A 19,209-nucleotide genomic window follows, 5' to 3' on the forward strand; every position below is an offset into this window, starting at 1 on the left:
TATGAAATGTATAAAATTTTGCTTTCTGTTGACACAGAAAAATGATTTCAGGATGCTTTGGAAACGATTCATTATAAAGATGTGCAGCTGGAGAAGGAGAGAAGCAATGCTTCCTTCTCTCTTGGGAACGGGGACCATGTGAGAGGAAACAGGTGCCACACAAGCTGCATTCAGACACTGTGTGTCTCTCGAATGGAGAGAAGCAATGCTTCCTTCTCTCTTGGGAACGGGGACCATGTGAGAGGAAACAGGTGCCACACAAGCTGCATTCAGACACTGTGTGTCTCTCGAATGGTTTGTGCCTCCTCTTTGACACAGAGCAGACACTGCATGTGTGTGACCAGGAAAATGTGAATGCAGAATTGCACAGCTAATGCAAATCTCAGCACAGAGTCACTTTGGCAGGAATACACTACAGATAATAGTTACTGTCAAGTCCTTCTGCTGGGAGATTATCACTCCACTTTCTCTTTCCTTTTTTAGTGTCCCTGCCTGAACAATGATAAACCTAACTACTCTTCCATTCCAAATGGCCAACAGGCTGCTACAAAGGTTAACATCAGTGTTTCTACAGGGAATAATAATTTCAAATCCACATTCATTGAACCATTCCAGACCATAGAAGAGGTAAATATACACAGTCTGTACTTTGATAATTCTCCACAAAGAATGGACAAAAGAAGAGGCAATAGAGCTTTGCTCCAATACATACATTTTTTGTATCTGTAAGAGGTCTCAGGGGAACTGGTAAAGCCTGAAGTTCAGGTTGAATCTCAATGTCTGCAGGCTGTATGGCTGGTTTAGGCTTCTCTGACAGAAAGCAACTATCCATATCCACATGTTCATACTTCATGGAAGTGGTGAAATATAAAAGCCTGTGGTTTTTTTTTAAAAAAAAGACATTTTAAGAGATGCAATCCCAAATCCCTAAATTTCCCAAGCACAAGGAGAGTATTTTACATGGTATTTCACTAGTAACTGGAGAACAGAGTAGTGGCAAATAATCTGTCCATAGAACAATATGAATAGACAATATTTTTGGAAAACCATCCTGTCTGGATGTGAACACAGATGAAATTATAGTAGAGAAAGCAGTGTTTTGTGCAGCATCTCTATAGAGACATTTTTAATGCTATTTAGAAATGTAGCTGGTAATATTCATCTTCTGGCTGCTATAATACCCAGATCATGAGTATCATGCTTGTCTTATGTTAAAAACCAGGCAAACAGAGATATCATACAAGAGATCATAAACTACATTTAATAATTACTATACACAGTTTTCCAAAACAAAGCAGTTACCCCTCTGACTTACTCCTTGTTAAAAATAAGATTGCTGATACAGCCATGAAAGGAGCCAGCCAATTTTAGCCCTAAGATGCCTTCTCCTGCTGGAATGCCACCAGCATAAAAGTTGGAAATATTAATGGGACTCATTTCTGCTGATGAACCAAGCCTCAATTCTGCAGGTTTACTTTCATCCACCTGTACAGTTATGATCCTGAAAAAGATAAAGCAGGGAAAACATTAAACGAGGTCTAAGACAGCCATTTTCAAATGAAAAGCATTCCTTTCAGCCTCATAAATGCCCTGTTCTAATAAATAAAGATTCCATCACTTTGATAATCCTTTTCATGTCTTAAAACTAAAAGAGCTTCTTTGGATGATTTTTAACATGTCAAGTTTTGTCAAATCTTTCTAAATTAATTTGATAGCTGTATTTTTTCTAATACTATTTAGTATACTTTACTTAAGTGCCCCAAGCTGTCTAGAGATTTTGAGAGCTTTCAGCTACACCTTTATCAGTGGCTGTATGCTGTATACAATTACCATGTAAATCAGAACATCTGCATTAACAGCAGAAAAACATAGCCCTGATTATTCCACCTAATAAGCTAGCAAAGGCAATTCCTCAGAGAGTGCAGTGAACTGACAACAGCATACAATAATTAAAGAGGTAGCACTCTTTGTAGTCGCATGTACCTCTTACTCCGAATTAGGATGACAGAGTGTTCTTGTCCGTCACTGTATGTTCCATTAGCAGACTGAATAACTACTTTCCTAGTACTTGCTCTATCTCCAGCATTAACGTGCACTGCAAGATGACCATCAATCAGCACGATGGAAAAGAAGGGCTGTGGATATAATCAGAAGATTAATTTTAACTACAGCTCGATTTTCTGACACTCATTCAGTGTTTAAACAGAACATTCAATGGAAAAATTTTTCCCCCCACACACACTCCTTCTCTTAGAGGCAGGAAATAAGAAGGGGCAGGTATTCCTTTGTCTTTGGATTCTAGAAGTTCCAACTGTCCATCAGATATAAATAGCAACCCAACTTGATTTTACAAAATAAAAATGGCAAAAATAATCCCCCCCCAAATCTTTGTTTTCAGTACTTGCCAAATGTGCTTGTCTTCGTCGTCGCTTTTCCAGTCCCCTGCTGAGTCCAGCAAGGATGATGCCACTGCTGTTCTTGGTAGCAAAAGTTGCCATCAGTTCTGATTCTGGGCTTAAGGACTTAGGTACCAATTCAATATATCCATTGTTCATGATGTTCACACTATGAATAGGCTATTTTATGAAGAAGAGAATTAATTACAGAATTTCTCCATACATAGTCCCAGTAAGAAAAAAATTAAAATTCAAGTATAGTTTAATAATTTTAGAATTTTTAAAAATAAATCCATTTCAATTCACTGTAAACATCACTATTCACTGTTCCATAACAATAAATGTTGTAAAACTTTAGTCTCCTACCTCCAATACACAGCCTTTTCTTACTCCATATGAATTTCTAAGCAAGTCAAAGGTGGAACGAGATATTTCCAGATTCTTGATGCATCCCACATACATTCTACTATTAAGACCTTTCCTGAAACACAAAACAAGTCTTTCTTTCCAAGGAATAGTATTTGGAAACCCCTGGGAGAAAAGACTAAGTTCTCTTCAATAAGAAAAAAAGAGAGATCTCATTTAAAGAATGCAGTCAGCCCGGTGTAAGGGAAAACAGAGGTAATTTAGGTCTTACTTTTAGCAGATGCTAAATCTAATCTTAAAAAGAGTCAGATAATGTTGTGCCCAAATGGAAACATACAAGTGTGTATTGTTGTGTTGCCAGGTCAGGTCATTTTCCAAAACTTTAAGACGAATCTTTAGCTGGAATATAATGGATTTCGTGTGAAAGGGTAACTGTAGTTCTCTACTACACTGTATTTCTTTTTGATTTTTCAAGTCTAGAGGATGCCTAATTTGGTCCCAGGTTTAAGTTAGAGAAATCTAAGGCTGTCCTGCCATAATCCCTCACAGGTTGATATGCCAGCTAAGATTAACAAATCTGCAGCTCTGCAATAACTTTGCAGAGACCAATAATGTGCTAGAATTTACCTTATTGTCAAGACCGTGCAGAAAGTTTAATTCAATTTTCTCTTGCCATGTTTATCCTTTCACAGTGAAGCCAGTGGAAAAAATGTGACTTCACAAGTTCAGCATGGATGTACAAAACAAAAAACCCAAACACAAACTAGAGACATACTATAAAAATATGTATTTGTAATGTTTTTTGATGATCTCTTCACAATTGTTTCTCCTCTGTTCTAAGTTATAAAACTGAATTACAAGAATTCCTTTCTGAAGTAGAACCTTTATGCCTAAGTGCAGTTTTGCCCAAAAATGCCAGCCAGAAAACGCAAGGCTTGTACAGGTACAGATCAAAGGAGCATTGTTGCAGACAGCAGTGCTGAATTCTTGCTACAGCCTGACCCTAACAGCACGTGGTTGCTATGGCAGCTGCTGTGGTGGAAATCACCCATGGAGAAGGAAAACAGAAACTTATTATGATCTGAACTGCAGAGTCATCAGACCTACCAGTTAAAAGCACCACATTAGAGTTTGAAGTCAAAGGACAGATAACTATGTGGTATACATGACCATAAAGAAGAATTCAGACTTCACTGATTTTTTCTAATTTCAGTGGAGATAGAGTTTGTTAGTCTTTCCCTCTACTTACAAGAGTCTTAGCAAAGATGGAAAAGTAAGACACTTTACCTCACAGTCCTTGATCTTGGCAGCCCCCCAATGAAGATTGGGTCCTTATCAGAGCGGTTCAGGTCTGAAGCAACTCCAGGAGATTCTCCTTGCCTGGTTTCTTTATAATTAAGGTTATATGCATCCATGACCACCAAAATTCCTGCAAATGAAAGAGAGTAAAGATCTGGAGAAGAACATGAATACAAAATTCTTCCATTTTGGCAATCTTGTCTATAATGGAGGAAAATGTATTCCTTGACTCAGACACATGTATGGACAATCTTCTTATTTTTAGAATGAGTAATTTATTGTACTTCCAGCTATTCTGTTAATTTCATTCATTCTTCTCTGCCAAAACCAAATCTGAGGAAGTCTGCAGGAAAATATATACATATGAGAATATCTTATAGCTATTAACACATCCTCTTTGTAATGCATTACTGCCCAAACCTGGGCCCTAAAACACTGTTGTACTAGGTACTATTAAAACACAGAACAGAAAACATGATCTCTGATATACAGACTTGGACAAAGATCTTTCACTCTTTAGAGACTATTGATGTTTTTGTCTGGCAGTTTCTGCACTACTTGCTCTTTATAAGATATGCTAAACCAAGCATAAGATTTACACTGCTGTCCTTCTAAAGGCAAAGTAACATAGGAGTGGCTGCTAAAGACACTGCACTGGAAGTGATCAGATTTGGTTGCAGTGATGTTCCCTGCAGCTATCTTAGATATTTGTATTTGTAAATGTGCAGACACCTGTTTTTTTTCAGTCTGTAGCCTACCTTGCTTCTTGTTCCGACTGAATGAGATTTTGTACCATGTTCCATTGTTGTAACGGTTTTCCGTTGTAAGAGCAAGAGGTCCTGAACCTAGATCAACAGTCAGTCTCACTCTGCCATCAACAAGCTCGAGGGACAAGAAATCTCTCTGCGAGGAAAAAAAACCAAAACCAAATAAACAACAGATTATATTCCTGGAAATTAAATATTCCAATAGAATGCATTGTTGGCAGGTTTGGGTTACTGCATGAAACAGGTTTGGTAACCCTTGTACCTGACCTATTTGTTAGGGCCAAGATGCTTATCTTTCCTATATCTAGGAAAATTAAGTTACAAGTACCTCACAAGGATGTTTCTTTTGTTTTGTTGTTATTCTTATTTAAATGCACCATGAGGTTAGATTACTTGGCAGAAAAAGGTTTAAATAGCAGAGCCACATTTTTATTTTTTTGGACTAAGTTGAAAGTAATTTGATTTGACTGCTAGCATAATGATCAAAAACACTATCATGTTCTTTCTGCAAGAAGCAAAGACCCTCTTCACGCAGTAAAAAAGGCTTTCTGAATTTCATTATAAGTGCCCCCTCTGAACTGTAAAATTTAAGTCAGATATCACTGTGCAATGTATTCAGGCACTGAGTACATAAAGCAAATGAATAATGCAGTAACTCCGAAACAATCTGCATCAAAACAAAGCTTTGACCTCCTTCAGGAAAACAAAACCCACCAGCTAAGTATGCAGTAAACTGCATGACATGACAATGAAGGTCTGGAGATGGGTTTGGGTTATATTGCTTTTGCAGGGACTTTTATTTAATTTATTTCAGTTTACTGAATTCCCATCTTATGGATTTAATTCAATATGTGTTTTTAACATTACACTGTCCTTCTGCAAGCTCAGTTCCAAAACATGTTACATACTGAAAAGGTTCCTCTAATTGAACAAAACTAGATTGTTGTCCCTACTGTTTTCTTTTCTTTCCTTTAGTCAACCTCATTGTAAAACTGAAACAAATTGTGGGGAATTATTTTCATGGTTTAATTTTGTCTTTAGTATAGGTGAATATTTGCTCTAATGAATTATTTCTAGGGTTCTTGTCTTTACTCCTTTGGCTTATGATGTCAGTTACAGGTTCAATCTACACAAAGGGAGTAAACTGCTCTAATATATGTAAGCTGAAAAATAACAGAGAAAGCAAGAAACCATCAAATCATCTAAACGTAGTTTTTGACAGTTTAGGAATCTGATCCATTTTCTTACAGTGCCATTTGAAGCAAGATACAGAAGAAGCCCATTAGGTGAAAAGGTACTGAAAAATATTATTATCTGAGTCACTGTTGAGCGGAGTGCCTTCTCCACAACTGAGTATCCACTGCCATCAAAATGAAATGAAGTGTCCTCATCCTGTGGGCTACAGAAGTAGAAAAACAATTAAAAATGTTAACTGAAGATTTGTGGTTTTACAGTAATTTTTACATAAAATATAAGAAAAGTTAGATCATAGAATCATAGAATGGTTTGGGTTGAAAGGGAACCTTAAAGATCATCTCATTCCAACCCCTCTCCTGTGGGCAGGAACGCCTTTCACTAGACCAGGTTGCTCAGAGCCCCATCCAAACTTTCACCTAACACTTCCAGGGATGGGACATCCAAAACTTCTCTGGGAAACCTTTTCCAACGCCTCACCACACTCACAGTAAAGAGTTTCTTCCCAGTATCTAATCTAAATCTTTTAGTTTGAATCTATTGCCCCTTGTTCTGTCACTACATGCCCTTGTAACTAGTCTGCCTCCATCTTTCTTGAAGGCTCCCTTCAGGTACTGATCAGTCGGTGTAGCCCCCAGGAAATACGTTTAGAAAGTGTGTGAAGAGACTTGAAACTTGATGTTATGAATAACTGAAGGATTCTAGTCAAAGGCCACTTTCATTATAGTATCTCACAATACATGATTTTGCCATGGGGAAGGATGTATACAAGATAAGTGCTCTTCCCTTATATATAAAAAAACCCCCCAATGAATTCCAAAGGAAAAAAATAATTGTTACAGCACACACCCTCTAATTAAAATGTCATCCATTTATCAAAATGCTTTGCATAACTGCACTTAAAATAAATGTTATCCTCTTTCCCTGCAAGACAAGACTTCTAAAAAATATCTCATACAATGAAGCAGCACCCTCTGCTGTTTCTACATGAAATATTCTGCAAAAAGGAATCTGGGCAAGCGTATTTCTTTTCAATTCTTTAAGCATAAAACCAGTACAATCCACAAAAGGTATCAAGCTCAGTGGCTACCGTTTTGCTATGGATTTGTTTTTTAAGACTGCTTTACACTGTTTCTTACCCTAGGAAAGAATAAATTTGTCTTACTGGAAACTACTGAAAAACAAAGATTCCTGAATATTTTGGTTCGCTGGTAGTCCCTACTTCCAATGGACAAAGCAGACAACAATAATACACCCTTCTGAAAAAGTGATTAAAAAGTGAGAAAATTCCATACAATGAAACTATTTGACACCAATGGTACGTTCAGATTAGTGTTTTCAGAACAGTACGCTAATGATCAATGAAACACTGCGATTTGTCCAAGCTCATTATTTTTAGTTAGCACAGAAATATAATATTACAAATGTCAATTATTCTAAATCTGTTTTTTAAAAAAAAAAAAAAAAAAAAAAAGATGAAATACCTTCCAAAACAGCCATTGCACTTGCCCTCTCTTTCTATGTAGTTCCAAAGACCAACAGATTTGCCATTCAGGGATGCCTCTCCCATGCACCCTTTAAAATGGGTCACCTTAACAGCAGGTGATTTCTATAAGACAAGAAATACTTCATGAATACAATTACTCCGAAAATTATGCAGCAAAATTTTTGCTTGGTTGTTTTCCTTGAACTTTAACTTTGGTAGATATAAATCATAACAAGAGAACAATATGTTTCAGCATAATGATTAACAATTATCATTCAAATCATAATAGATTAGTACGTAAAAAAGTAAAATAAGTATGTCCTTGACCTACGTACAACACTTCATGGCATGAATAACAATGGCAAATTAAAAGAAGCCATGGAGGACTGCAAACAAAAACCAAATTCATTGCTTGATGTCTATACAACCTGCATGCACACACAGCCTATCCTGGTTAATACTTTATGCAAAAATTTCCAGGGAAAATTAACTTCAGGATACTAGAAGACCCTTACAGTATCTTTGCTTTACAGTCCAAGTACCTAGCATTTCTTGATGAAGTAAACAAATCATGCAATTATTTCTAACAGAAAAGTATCTCTCAAACATGTTAAAAACCATTTAGAGAATCTCAGAATTTAACCTTGATTTGCCCTCCCAGTCCTCCGATAAACACTAAGGTTGATTTGTTAACATCCAGTATGCTGGCTGTCCCCGGAGAGGTTGCAGATTTAGGTGAAGGCATCTGATTGGAATTCATTTCCTCTATGCTGAGCGTACCTGTTTTTCCAAACCTGCCAAATACAAATACTAATAAATAGTTTTAGAAATCACCAGGCTTAATCCACACATACTATAGGCTTCTCTTTCTAAGGATAAGAAAAATCTCATCAGCGAAAAACTCAGAAGATGGTTTGTGTACAACATTTACGCATTCTCATTTTAATTACCTGCTGGCATGTATTCTGTGCCATTTGTTATTGTCAATTTGAAAATCCGGGTATTCCAGTCTTGTTGATCCAGAGCCCAAATCCCAAAGAAGAGCAACCTTACCCCGTCGCATCTCTACTGCAAGGAAGTCTGTCTGAAAAACAGCAGAGCTTATTCTAATACATGGCATCAAACGTGTATTTTAACAAGTAACATGGACAAAGTCTTTCCAGATTTATGTCCCTACATCCCATATTACAGAAGTTGATTTTGGCAAAATCAGGAACAGCAAGTTTTCACTCAGTTACCTATAATGAAACAAAACCCCTTTAGGTTATACACAAGTAGGTGAATGTTTTCTTTACAGATAAGTAGAAACGTGATGTACACACACAGAGATGTATAGAAATATACTCTTCTGAGAGAATGTGAAGTGACTTATCAGTTTGTGAAGAAGTACTATATTTCACATGATATCATGCCACAAGGAGCTAATAACTGTGCATTTTATTGGGATTATAGAGGGAACGAACAGGATGGCAACGTAGCAGTGAGCTATCAAGCTCTTTTTAAACTGGGTGGATTCACCATGCTCATGAGTGCCAAATTCAAGTACTTTTGCCGTGTTACCTAGCAAATCACTTGATATACTCCAGCATGCTATATGAAAGCATTCCATTAAGTGTTACACTCCACAAGGTTAATGTACAACACAGAAAAAGAAGGGAGAGTTTCATGACACAGCCAAGAGGTAGTGCGCTAAGGAATCAGGTGTTTTTATTCTCTACCTTTGAGAATCTCTGGAATCATCTAAGGCACAAATGTGTTTCCACCCCTAGTGAACAAATCTGTCTGCAAGGGGCTTTACTTGGTTACTTAGTTTGAAATCAAGTAAGAAAAAACATAACTACAGTCATTTAAAACATTTGACTACCACCACCTTCAGAAAATGTACACCAGAAACTTACCTTTCCATTGCTACCCAAGTAGAAAAGCAGGTTATCTGGTTCAGCAGTTTTCACATTGAGTGTTAAGGTGTTGTAATTCGTAGATGAAATTTGGGGTTGGTAGGCACGAATGCAATCTCTGTCTGCTGACACTGCAACTTTAATCTGGGGGGAAAAGAAGGAAATGGAATCTAAAGAAGTCTCGCTGTACGCAGCACATGTTTCTGGAGTATGTACTTAGCTTCTGATCAACAAATGCAAGATTTTTGCTGAGATACTCCCATGCAATCTAAGCATTGCCACCTGGGTTAGATCTTAGCAATCTTCTTGACAAAGATATTCACGATAGAAAAGAACGAAATCTGTCTTAATACACTCACTCAATTAGAAGGTTTGAAGTCAGTAAAATAAACTATCCAAATACCTCAGAAAATAACAATAAATCTTGGGTCAGAAGCCCATATATCAGTAAAAGCCACTGTGATAGTAACTGAAAATAAAGATACAGAAACTCAAAATGTTTTACAATAAAAGAAACCATTTCTAGTCTATGTTGAGAGAAAGGGGTTTTTTTAAAACAAATTTTAAAAGACACACAGTCTGTAATATTTCTGGTTATTTCAAAGTTATAACACAGTTTATAAGATTATCCAAAAAATACATTTCTGAATATATAAGAAGTTCAACTTTTTTAAGATTAAATAAAGAAATTCTTATTCCTGTTGTCATACCACTGATGCCTTTGACCACTGACTAGTACATTGATAAGACATTCATTCAAGCTAAATGCAGTCATCTCCAAAGAGCTTGGTAGTGTAATGACAGAAAACACATTTTAACAGAAAAGCCTTAACTCCATCAGCTTCATTGAATATGCCTGTAACAACCACATGCATATAGCACACATCTGTATGCATATGGACACAGACATATAAAGTTTCTTCCGTGTAGTAACAATTTACAAAAAAAACCAGAACAAACTCCCAAAATTGGAAAAGGAGATTTTGCAAATACTTCTTTTCACCCTGCCAGGAACATCTGTGGCTTACAACACTTCAAAAAATACTATTCCCTCTTTTCTGCAGTGGATTCATTAAGCTTCAGCAGACTGTAACAGAAGCAATAATCATATAATTAAGAAGATTTGCAGAAAGAACTGAGAGTCTTTTCTTTTTTTTCTTAACAAAACCTCCCTAAACATTACAATAACATACCCACACTAAAGTCAAAGGCATACCAAAAATTATTGAGTGCAAAGTCATTTTCGTATTTCTCTCACTTTAATGAGATCCATAGTACACTTTTGCTGTCTTTAAGGGAGAAGCAGGGATTTAAAAACAAGTATACTATTTGTCTTAAAGTATTCTGGATGCACAGCTGCTTCTTGTAAAGAAGAACATATTGCCATGACAGGCCACAGTTGGCAAATTTACTGATAGAATCAATAGTCTTGATAAAAAATTTGTAACTTGATGTTATATGGGGGCACCCCACCTCAATCTTGAAAATAAGCTCAAAAATTAACATCTTGTACTAAAAAGAAGAGTAGCACCCTCTCCCTCCCCTTCTTCTTTCTTTCTCATCAAAAGCTCTTGTGACTGCTTTCTGACACACTGTATTTCACTATTTTTATAGCAAACGGAAAGAAATAGTAGATAAATTACTACCTAGCATTTCTGATAAACTCACAAATGCAAGAACAAATGTGATGCTGAAACCTTAAAATGTACCAACAGCCTGGTAAGTATGATTTTAGAATCAGTTGGACTTCTCTTTGGACTTTAGTGAGACTCCAGAACAACCAGGTACTTTGACAGTAAATTTTAGGCTCTTTATCTCAAAGACCCTCCCTGCTAAAAGTGAAGGTGAAGTCAGTTAAGTCTGGGATGATGGAACTTACAGACGCTGCCTGCTTGCGAGCCTGGCTGATGAGCTCTTTAATTTCAGACAGGTTTCTGTTCAGGTTCTCCTCTAGCATTTTCAAAGGTTTGAGCCTATCCAATAAAAGACTTGCTTGTGCTTCAACTTCTTTAACGTGTTTTTCAGCTGTGATTGCTGCAAAAACATAAATGAAATGTTGAAGCAGGGTGAAAGCAAAAGGTACTATTCATTGCTAAAATACTTAGCCAAGGTGGACTGCTTCTGACCATTTTGGTTTCAGCAATTTTAAACATCAGTAAGGAATATACATACTCAGGGGTATCCCATGTGAATCCTTTAAAGGTCTTTTAAAAAAAGTTAACACATTTTTATTGAATTAGGAAGAAACCTTCAGTCCATCAGACTCATATTTAATGGCTGTTAAAACTGAATATTAGTACTGCTTCTGCAAGAAGTGACATTTCTATAGAGCAATGAGGCAGTAAACTTACCAGCTTTTGATGAATCAGTAATAAGTTCACTTGTTTTCCTCAAAGTGTCATTAACTTGGGACAATGTAGAAGATGTGTTCATTAGCTTTTGACTGAAATCCCCAAAGTGACTTAAACCCACCACAGCACTGGTGTTTGCAGACACAGCCAGTTCTTTCACTTCAAGCATGTACTTCCTTGTATCTGAAACCCAGGATAAAAAAAATTCAAAACTTTGATACATACTTGGGACTAATAAATGCCCGGTTTCATAACAGCAGTTACAAACATAGTCAAAACACTAGAAATGCTGTCAGTTACATTCTTTTCATAGTAAGAATTGTATTTTTGTTTGTTTGGGAAATTTGATTCTGCCTATCTCAACAGGAAGATTATATGAATATATCAGGCTCATAGTGTTTAAATTTCCTAAATGAGAGTTGGCACCCAGAGACACTAGTCTGAGACTTATGTTTTGAATTCTACACAATCCTACACCCCTTGCTTTGGGCTACGATCACTTATGTAGTGAGTGCATCACTCCCAATCTCAGCCTGTGCCCGACACCCTCTGTGCCCGGAACAGTGGGAAGATGCTGTAGGTGGCACATAAGTTTTGAGTTAGGCCTGAAAGGATCCTCCTTCACCATCACTACCCTATACAGAGGGCAATGACACCATGAATCTCTGCCCAGATAGAAAAGAGGCAACTTGAAGAAATGTAAAAACAAAACTGAAATTAAACAATGTTAAAATGGGAGTTAAGAAGGACACTCCTGTGATTTTTATACTGCCTTAATATTCAGTGTCTAGCTTTATGTTAGATAGCATCCTGCAATTAATATCCATTGTGACTTTATCACTAATTATCACCCTAAAGCATGAATTAAGAGTCTGAATTGCAAAACTGGTATTTTAAGGCTTTGAATTTAGCATTCTAATCCACACACTAAAATCAAACAACTCTGACAGGAAGTCTTTATCACTATTTTTCTAACTTAAAAACATTAATAAGGTTGGCAAAGTATTTTGGCCCCTCTTATTCACAACTTGAAAGTAATTTTCTCTATTAGTTTTCGCAAACCCTAGGTCCTGCCTTTATTCAAAATAATAACTAAAAAAAGGGGGAATTCTTATGTTTTGGAAAAGCCCAGAAAAGTACATTTTAATCAGTTAAATGAAGCCAGCATTTACAAGAAGAAAACATTTAGATGCAGACTGTAAGATTAGCAGAGCAGTATAAGCCGTTTTGAAACAAGTCATCAAAACAAAGTAAAATCTCACTGTTCCATATATAAATTTCTCTGTGCGTGGGATTAAATATTCTAGAATTTCAATCTCTTCTCATACCAGTGTAATTATATTGCTACCAGAGGTCCTCGTGATTTACAGTTATGTGAAATGGGAATCAGATGATCGACCTTATATGATAACCCAGTTATGTCTAGTGGGTTTACAAAAAAAATGTAAAATATTCCTTGTAAGGAAGAAGGCTAAATGTAGTCTCCAATATAGTTTATTTCTACATCTCTGCAATCAGACAATGAATGGGACTTTATTACAATTGTACTAGACATTTCTGTAATAAGAAGAATGTTAATATAAATTTCACTTACTGTTGGGCAATACTCTTAGTGTCAACAGAGAATCATTAAGTTGGTTGACAATTTTATTAGTACTTTCCTGAATCTTTTCTACCTTTTTGTTCAACCCATTCAATCCAAATAAAAGTCCTGTGGAAAGAAGTAACATATGCATAAACAAATACCACACAACCCACACAAACCCCAACTACAGGGATAACAAGCATTCATTTATTTAATCAATGGAACTTCTTTTTCCCCTCCAACAGAAAGTGTATTTTACAAACAGGAATGCAAAATGAATGCAGTATGAACAGATAAACTCCTGTGAGCACTGTTCTATTAAAAGCTATCCTTTTTGGTCAATTCCATGAGATTGGATTGGTAGAAACGTAGTGAGGAAAAGGTTATAAATTAAAATGATTCAATGATTGTGAACTCTAATAATTTTCATTAGAGTTCTTCACATTTTGTGGTATTTGACAGAAGCCAAAGAAGTGGGGGTTTTTCTACATGTTTGTGATCTGTTTGCAGAATCCTCTCACTAGAAATAATAATATGTAGAACAGAAGGAACGAAAAAGGTATGCATTTCTGTCCATCTGAACTACACAAAATGCCTCCATAATTGTAAAGCCATTGATATTAAAAGACAAGACCATATTACAGTTACAGTTTATCTCTGTGAAATCTTCACTTTCTGTCTCATTTTGTCCGAAATTTAACTTGGGGCCTGCTTCTGCTCCTACACAAAGTCTGTGTTCAAAATGCTTTTGAATTTTCGTAGTGTAGACTTCAATACCTTGCTGGTATCTTTGCAATAATAAAAAAACCAAAAGTATTTTCAAATTTATGGAGACAAAGTTCAGCTTGTTTTTGTATCTCAGCTGTGTAGAACAAACAAGTAAAAATGATTATGGTTTAAATATATCATCCTACATACCTGTGCAATCCATGATTTATTAAAAAAAAAATGGATTAATTGATTTTTTTCATGAATTGTGCTTTTTTTTTGTCTACTGCACAATATCTAATGATTTAATTCATGAAGTTTGGAAAAACAGTCATTTAAAAAAGGCACTGTTTGTAGATAAATGAGGAATAGTGAAGGCCAACTTTTTAAATGTTTACAGACAAAAAATTATAATCGTACGCCAAAAATGAAAATAGTATGACTCCATAGTACATTAATCTTAATAGTATGAAATTGTGTACATAGTCATATTTACCTTAGCTTATGCTAATTTTTTTTTTTTTTAAAAAACACCACATTAAAAAAAAGCCAAGGTTAAAAAAGGACAAACAGAAAATAGAAAAAAGAAATAGAGGCAGAAATGTGAACTCTAAAGAACTAACCATCGCTCTTTTTCTTCAGATTTTTAGCCTCACTCTGAAATTCGGAGCTAAGCAGTAGAGTTTCTTTTCCAAGCAGATTGAAAGACTCCTTTGGCTGAAAAACACAGACATTGAGTTGCCACATATGAAAAACGGAAATTCAGGTGAAAACATACAAGTATCTGCAGATATCTACTTCAAGTTACTGAACATTCTCATTATTTATGAGATATTCTATTCATTACCTTATTAAGCATCAATTATAAAAACCACAAATTGCAATCATTTATCCAAGAATGTGACATTAAATCTCTTTGCAAGTTAATAAAAAAAGACAACTATTAAACAAAAACTATCAAATTCTAGTTTGAACACTGCTAGTGATTCAGTATTGTCTTTTGGAACATCAGTAATTCTAGTTTCAGGTCAAATTCAAAATTTCCAGCACTGAGCACTTTAAAGTGAGATATTTAAAAATCCCAGTCTTGAAAGTGTTCTTCTAATCCAAAATTTCTCCAACAGAAAAAAATCTGACAAAAATTCCTTGAAAGATTCATGCTGTACAAAGCTTTAATAAAACAGAGCACTATATAATAACAGACACAAAAACAATTCCAACTATTTTGATCACTATCATGTAAATGCATTGTTATTTGTTTCTGCAGGTATAATGTGCATGACACTTGTAAAATATAGCCCGTTCCTTCCTTGCGTTTACAATAAGGAAAAGCAAAAACAGGTATAAGGGGGAAAATAGAATAATATGAAAGCAAGAAGATCAGACTGGAAACTGGTCAGGTCTTTTTAATCTACTGTTTCAATAACAATCTGATAATCTTTCAAGGCAGAGGGATGGTAGATGAGACACAAACATACATTGATTGTGAAACATTGTCAACTGAGCAAAATAGTTGTGATTGGGAATACCCAGATAGAAATGGAAGAGGGACAGGTCAAATAAGGAGATGGTTGAAAAATTCCAAAGATGGAAGGGAGCACTAGAGGTTTGGGAACTTCAATTCCACAGGAATGCATGTCAGATGACTGATATAGACCCTCACAGAATTAAATCCAGTACAGTAGTCATGCATTATACATTAAAAAGAAAACTAACCAAACAAAAGGTAACTGAGAAAGAGACAAAAGACAGATAAACAGAACTTGAAAGGTGTTACCATTACAGCCTTGAAGTATGGGCTCAGGATACAGTATATACAAGTTGGTAGGACAGGCTGTCACAAGAAGGGCATGCCTCCATCAAGAAGACTCAAGTTTCAGCAAGTGCAAAAACAATTAGAAGAAATATTCCAAAATAAGAGGGGAAGATGTACATTAAAATACTAATATTGATACTTACTAAATCCAAGGGGCCATTCACAACTCTAGATGCATCATCTGCCAAACTCTCCGTTCTTTCAATCACACTTTTAACACTGGAGTGAGTGTAGATAGCAGCAGTTGTGTTCAGAGTCACATTTCTTACTTTAGAGAGGCCACTAAATAAACGATTTAAAAGTAATTCTGTTTTCAATCAAGCACTGAGTTCCATGTCTTCAATGCAAACATGCACATCTTCCCAGAATACATGATGCATTCTGAAAAAAACGAGCACACCTTGCCCAATGTTGCAAAACGGGCTTTAAACTAATTATTTTGAATTGAAAAAATCAGTTCAGAGCTTTTCAACTATGTTTTTTCTCTATTTTGTTACTTTTTGTTCTCTTTTGTTCCATCTCATCCTTTTTTTCTGTTTTGTTCCTTTCTGTTTATGTTCAGTTTTTCAATTTATAAAGACACTTAGAACAAATAAATCACATTGCCTAAACAGAACAGAAACAGGTCCTATCTGGAGCTCAAAAACGAAATAGAGAAATACAGAATCTAGGAGGAAATTATACACTTCTGAAAGCTATGCTGTATTAAATTTTGCTCTATTGAATTTATGTGGCTGTAGTGAAGTCAAGTGTTGCTCAATGCTACTCAGAGCAAAATTTTATGTTCTCAAACTTAAAAATACGTGTCATTTTCCAGTGTGATATAATTTAACTTTTAGCTGACTTTAAAAGAGAAAACAGCAAGCATACTATAAGGATTCCTAGGATAGAAAATTCATTTCCACATTTGAGATTGCAACCCACTCATTTCTGTAAAATGCTTTGAAAGCAACAATAAAAGAGGTACAGTAAGAATAGCTTCTTGACAAGATTCAGAGATATATTATCAAGAAGTTTTCATACACAGACCAAAAGCTTTTCAAGCTGTACCAGAATATACTCACTGGACATTTTATAATTCGCTAGTTACTGCGTAAGTCAACCACAAAAAATGCATGACTAATCAACCCTCTTCCATATCATTTAACAAAGTTACACTGCATTAAAAGTAAAAAGCACTGAAATGAAATGAGGAATAAAAATTCATCACAGAACCAACTGGATTGGAAGAAACCTTTAAAGATCATCTAGTACAACTTCCTGCCAAGGCAGGAAATTTATTTAATGGATTAAGCTACTACCTATTTATATTAAATGTGACATAACATAAATATCATGATTCCATAATTCTTGAGTTAATCACCTCTCCAGTGCATCTGCAAGTCTTTGGAACTGGGTGGCATGGTCCTCAGCTCTGTATACCAGGTCAAGCACTCTTCTCACAGACATCTGCATCACCAGCTCATCCACATGATGTCGCAGTTTGCCGCTCCATAGAAGTAACCCATCCTGGTGGACTTCCAGGTTCTGCAAAACAAAATGTTTTCTCTTTCTTTTTTTCATGACCAAGATACACCCGAGAGTCAAAGAGGATGTTAAAACTTAAGGACTTACAGATGTTGAGTTCTTTACGTCTCGAGCAAGAGCAGCAGCAGCATTCATTAGGACTTTCCCTTCTTTAATGTGCATGGTCGAGACTTCTTCACCTTCTTTTATACTTAGTTTTTTGTCCTATAGCATAAATCAAGTGTTTTATAGTAGTCTGTAAAGTCAGCTAGTGCAGATGAGTTCACATAACACATAATATTTTGGTTTTCAAACAGTGGCCTGGTTTCCTTCGAGTTTTTAAGGTGTCGTACATATTAAAATGCTTAAATATGTTTAAAAAAACCCCCTCGAACCAGCTTTTAAACACAATCTCATATTTGATATTTCTTATGCAACAATACTGACTATCCAGCCTTACATTTAACTCTGCCAGATTGCTAGAGATAAGAGGAAACAAGCGATTGGTCTCATTGATGTTCACGAGTGCCTCATTCACCAGGTCTTGGGCATCTTGAAGTCTCCTGTTGTGCTTTGCCAAGAGCTGGCTTGCATCCATTTTCAGTTCAGCAAGTTCCTGTTGGGGTTTAAGATACTCCTTCTGAATCTGGATCAGCAAGTTTTCCGCAGCTCTGACAAAGAGAGGAATCAGAAATTAAACGGAGAAGGAGAAACTTAGGCATGGATTTCTTGAGGAGAAAATGGAGACATTAAATTAATTTAAATGCATCTTCTTACAAAAGTCTACAATTTTTTCTACAATAGCATACATACACATGGTAGCTTAGCTATTCATCTTACCACACAACTAGATAGTTGGCTGGGGGAGAGGACAGAAATACAGTTCAAAAATTTTGTATGTGATGATTAGAGGGGAAAGGGAGTTAGTATAAATCACATTTGCTTGGTCTTAAATTGGGATATCCCCCACATCAAAATCTCTGTGAAAATTTCCTCTGGGCCTGCTCTTTATCCTAATTGTAGTGACTCATATTTTGAATGTAAGATCAAAACATCAGTTACAAGAATTGACAATGGAAAGAAACAAGTAACCAGAACTGAAAGACATATATCCAAGAGTCCAGAGTTTAAATATCAAATAAAAATGAATAGTCTCATTAAAATGAACACTGAAATGAGCAATCTCTGCACTCATATTTTTAATTGGTAACAGGGATTATCTGGCAAATATTAAATCCCCCCCAAATTTGTCAGTTGTTAATCACTTCAACTGTTCTATATGGGAATATTTGCATCTCCATTTGAACACTTTCCAGTATTGAAGGAACTGAACTGAAAATGATCCTGAAAGTCTAATCCTTTGTTTCTCTTCATTTCAGCACATATGCTGAACACAGCAATTCCTGTAATGATACTTTTACATAAATGTTTGTCCCTTTTAATCTGACTGCAAATCACATAGAACTTTAGCCAAAGGAAAAGAAACCTAGTTTATTTCACAGTTATACCCAGGAAAACACTTCCCATCTTTCTTACTGAACAGCAGATGTGCATTTGCATGTATTTCCTAAAACTAATAATTCAGAGAATTACAACCAGAAGCCACAGCCTTAAAAAAGTTACAAGATTTAAAGTATTTTACATGTCAGTAATGCCTTCTGTTTCAGCATAGAGGAAAAAGGCTATATTCCAAACTGTCTCAGGACTTTGCTTTATATGGCAAATGTGTGGAGACCTCTGTTATAAATGTTGCTTAAAGTACATCATCACAAACTCAATCCACTGCAAGTCATGTGGTAACTTCTACTTCCTGAAATATGGACCAGCAAGCTGTTTA

General features: G+C 35.8%; 1 protein-coding gene across 1 annotated transcript in view; it reads right to left on the reverse strand.

The window, feature by feature from the left end:
* Positions 1-19,209, reverse strand: part of LAMA1 (laminin subunit alpha 1) — a 107,234-nt gene that overhangs the window by 8,100 nt on the left and 79,925 nt on the right. The window contains exons 37-56 of the mRNA XM_032680816.1: positions 17,833-18,043; positions 17,481-17,597; positions 17,230-17,393; positions 16,010-16,148; positions 14,674-14,767; positions 13,352-13,468; positions 11,758-11,940; positions 11,286-11,440; positions 9,407-9,550; positions 8,459-8,592; positions 8,152-8,302; positions 7,507-7,631; positions 6,077-6,227; positions 4,820-4,964; positions 4,050-4,191; positions 2,763-2,877; positions 2,406-2,576; positions 1,984-2,135; positions 1,316-1,501; positions 713-875 (exon numbers count right to left, since the gene is read on the reverse strand). Of these exons, the coding sequence (XP_032536707.1) occupies positions 713-875; positions 1,316-1,501; positions 1,984-2,135; positions 2,406-2,576; positions 2,763-2,877; positions 4,050-4,191; positions 4,820-4,964; positions 6,077-6,227; positions 7,507-7,631; positions 8,152-8,302; positions 8,459-8,592; positions 9,407-9,550; positions 11,286-11,440; positions 11,758-11,940; positions 13,352-13,468; positions 14,674-14,767; positions 16,010-16,148; positions 17,230-17,393; positions 17,481-17,597; positions 17,833-18,043 (2,959 nt within the window). The remainder of the gene's footprint in view (positions 1-712; positions 876-1,315; positions 1,502-1,983; positions 2,136-2,405; positions 2,577-2,762; positions 2,878-4,049; positions 4,192-4,819; positions 4,965-6,076; positions 6,228-7,506; positions 7,632-8,151; positions 8,303-8,458; positions 8,593-9,406; positions 9,551-11,285; positions 11,441-11,757; positions 11,941-13,351; positions 13,469-14,673; positions 14,768-16,009; positions 16,149-17,229; positions 17,394-17,480; positions 17,598-17,832; positions 18,044-19,209) is intronic.

The sequence above is a fragment of the Chiroxiphia lanceolata genome, chromosome 1 (genome assembly GCF_009829145.1).
Source record: "Chiroxiphia lanceolata isolate bChiLan1 chromosome 1, bChiLan1.pri, whole genome shotgun sequence".
Lineage (NCBI taxonomy): Eukaryota > Metazoa > Chordata > Aves > Passeriformes > Pipridae > Chiroxiphia > Chiroxiphia lanceolata.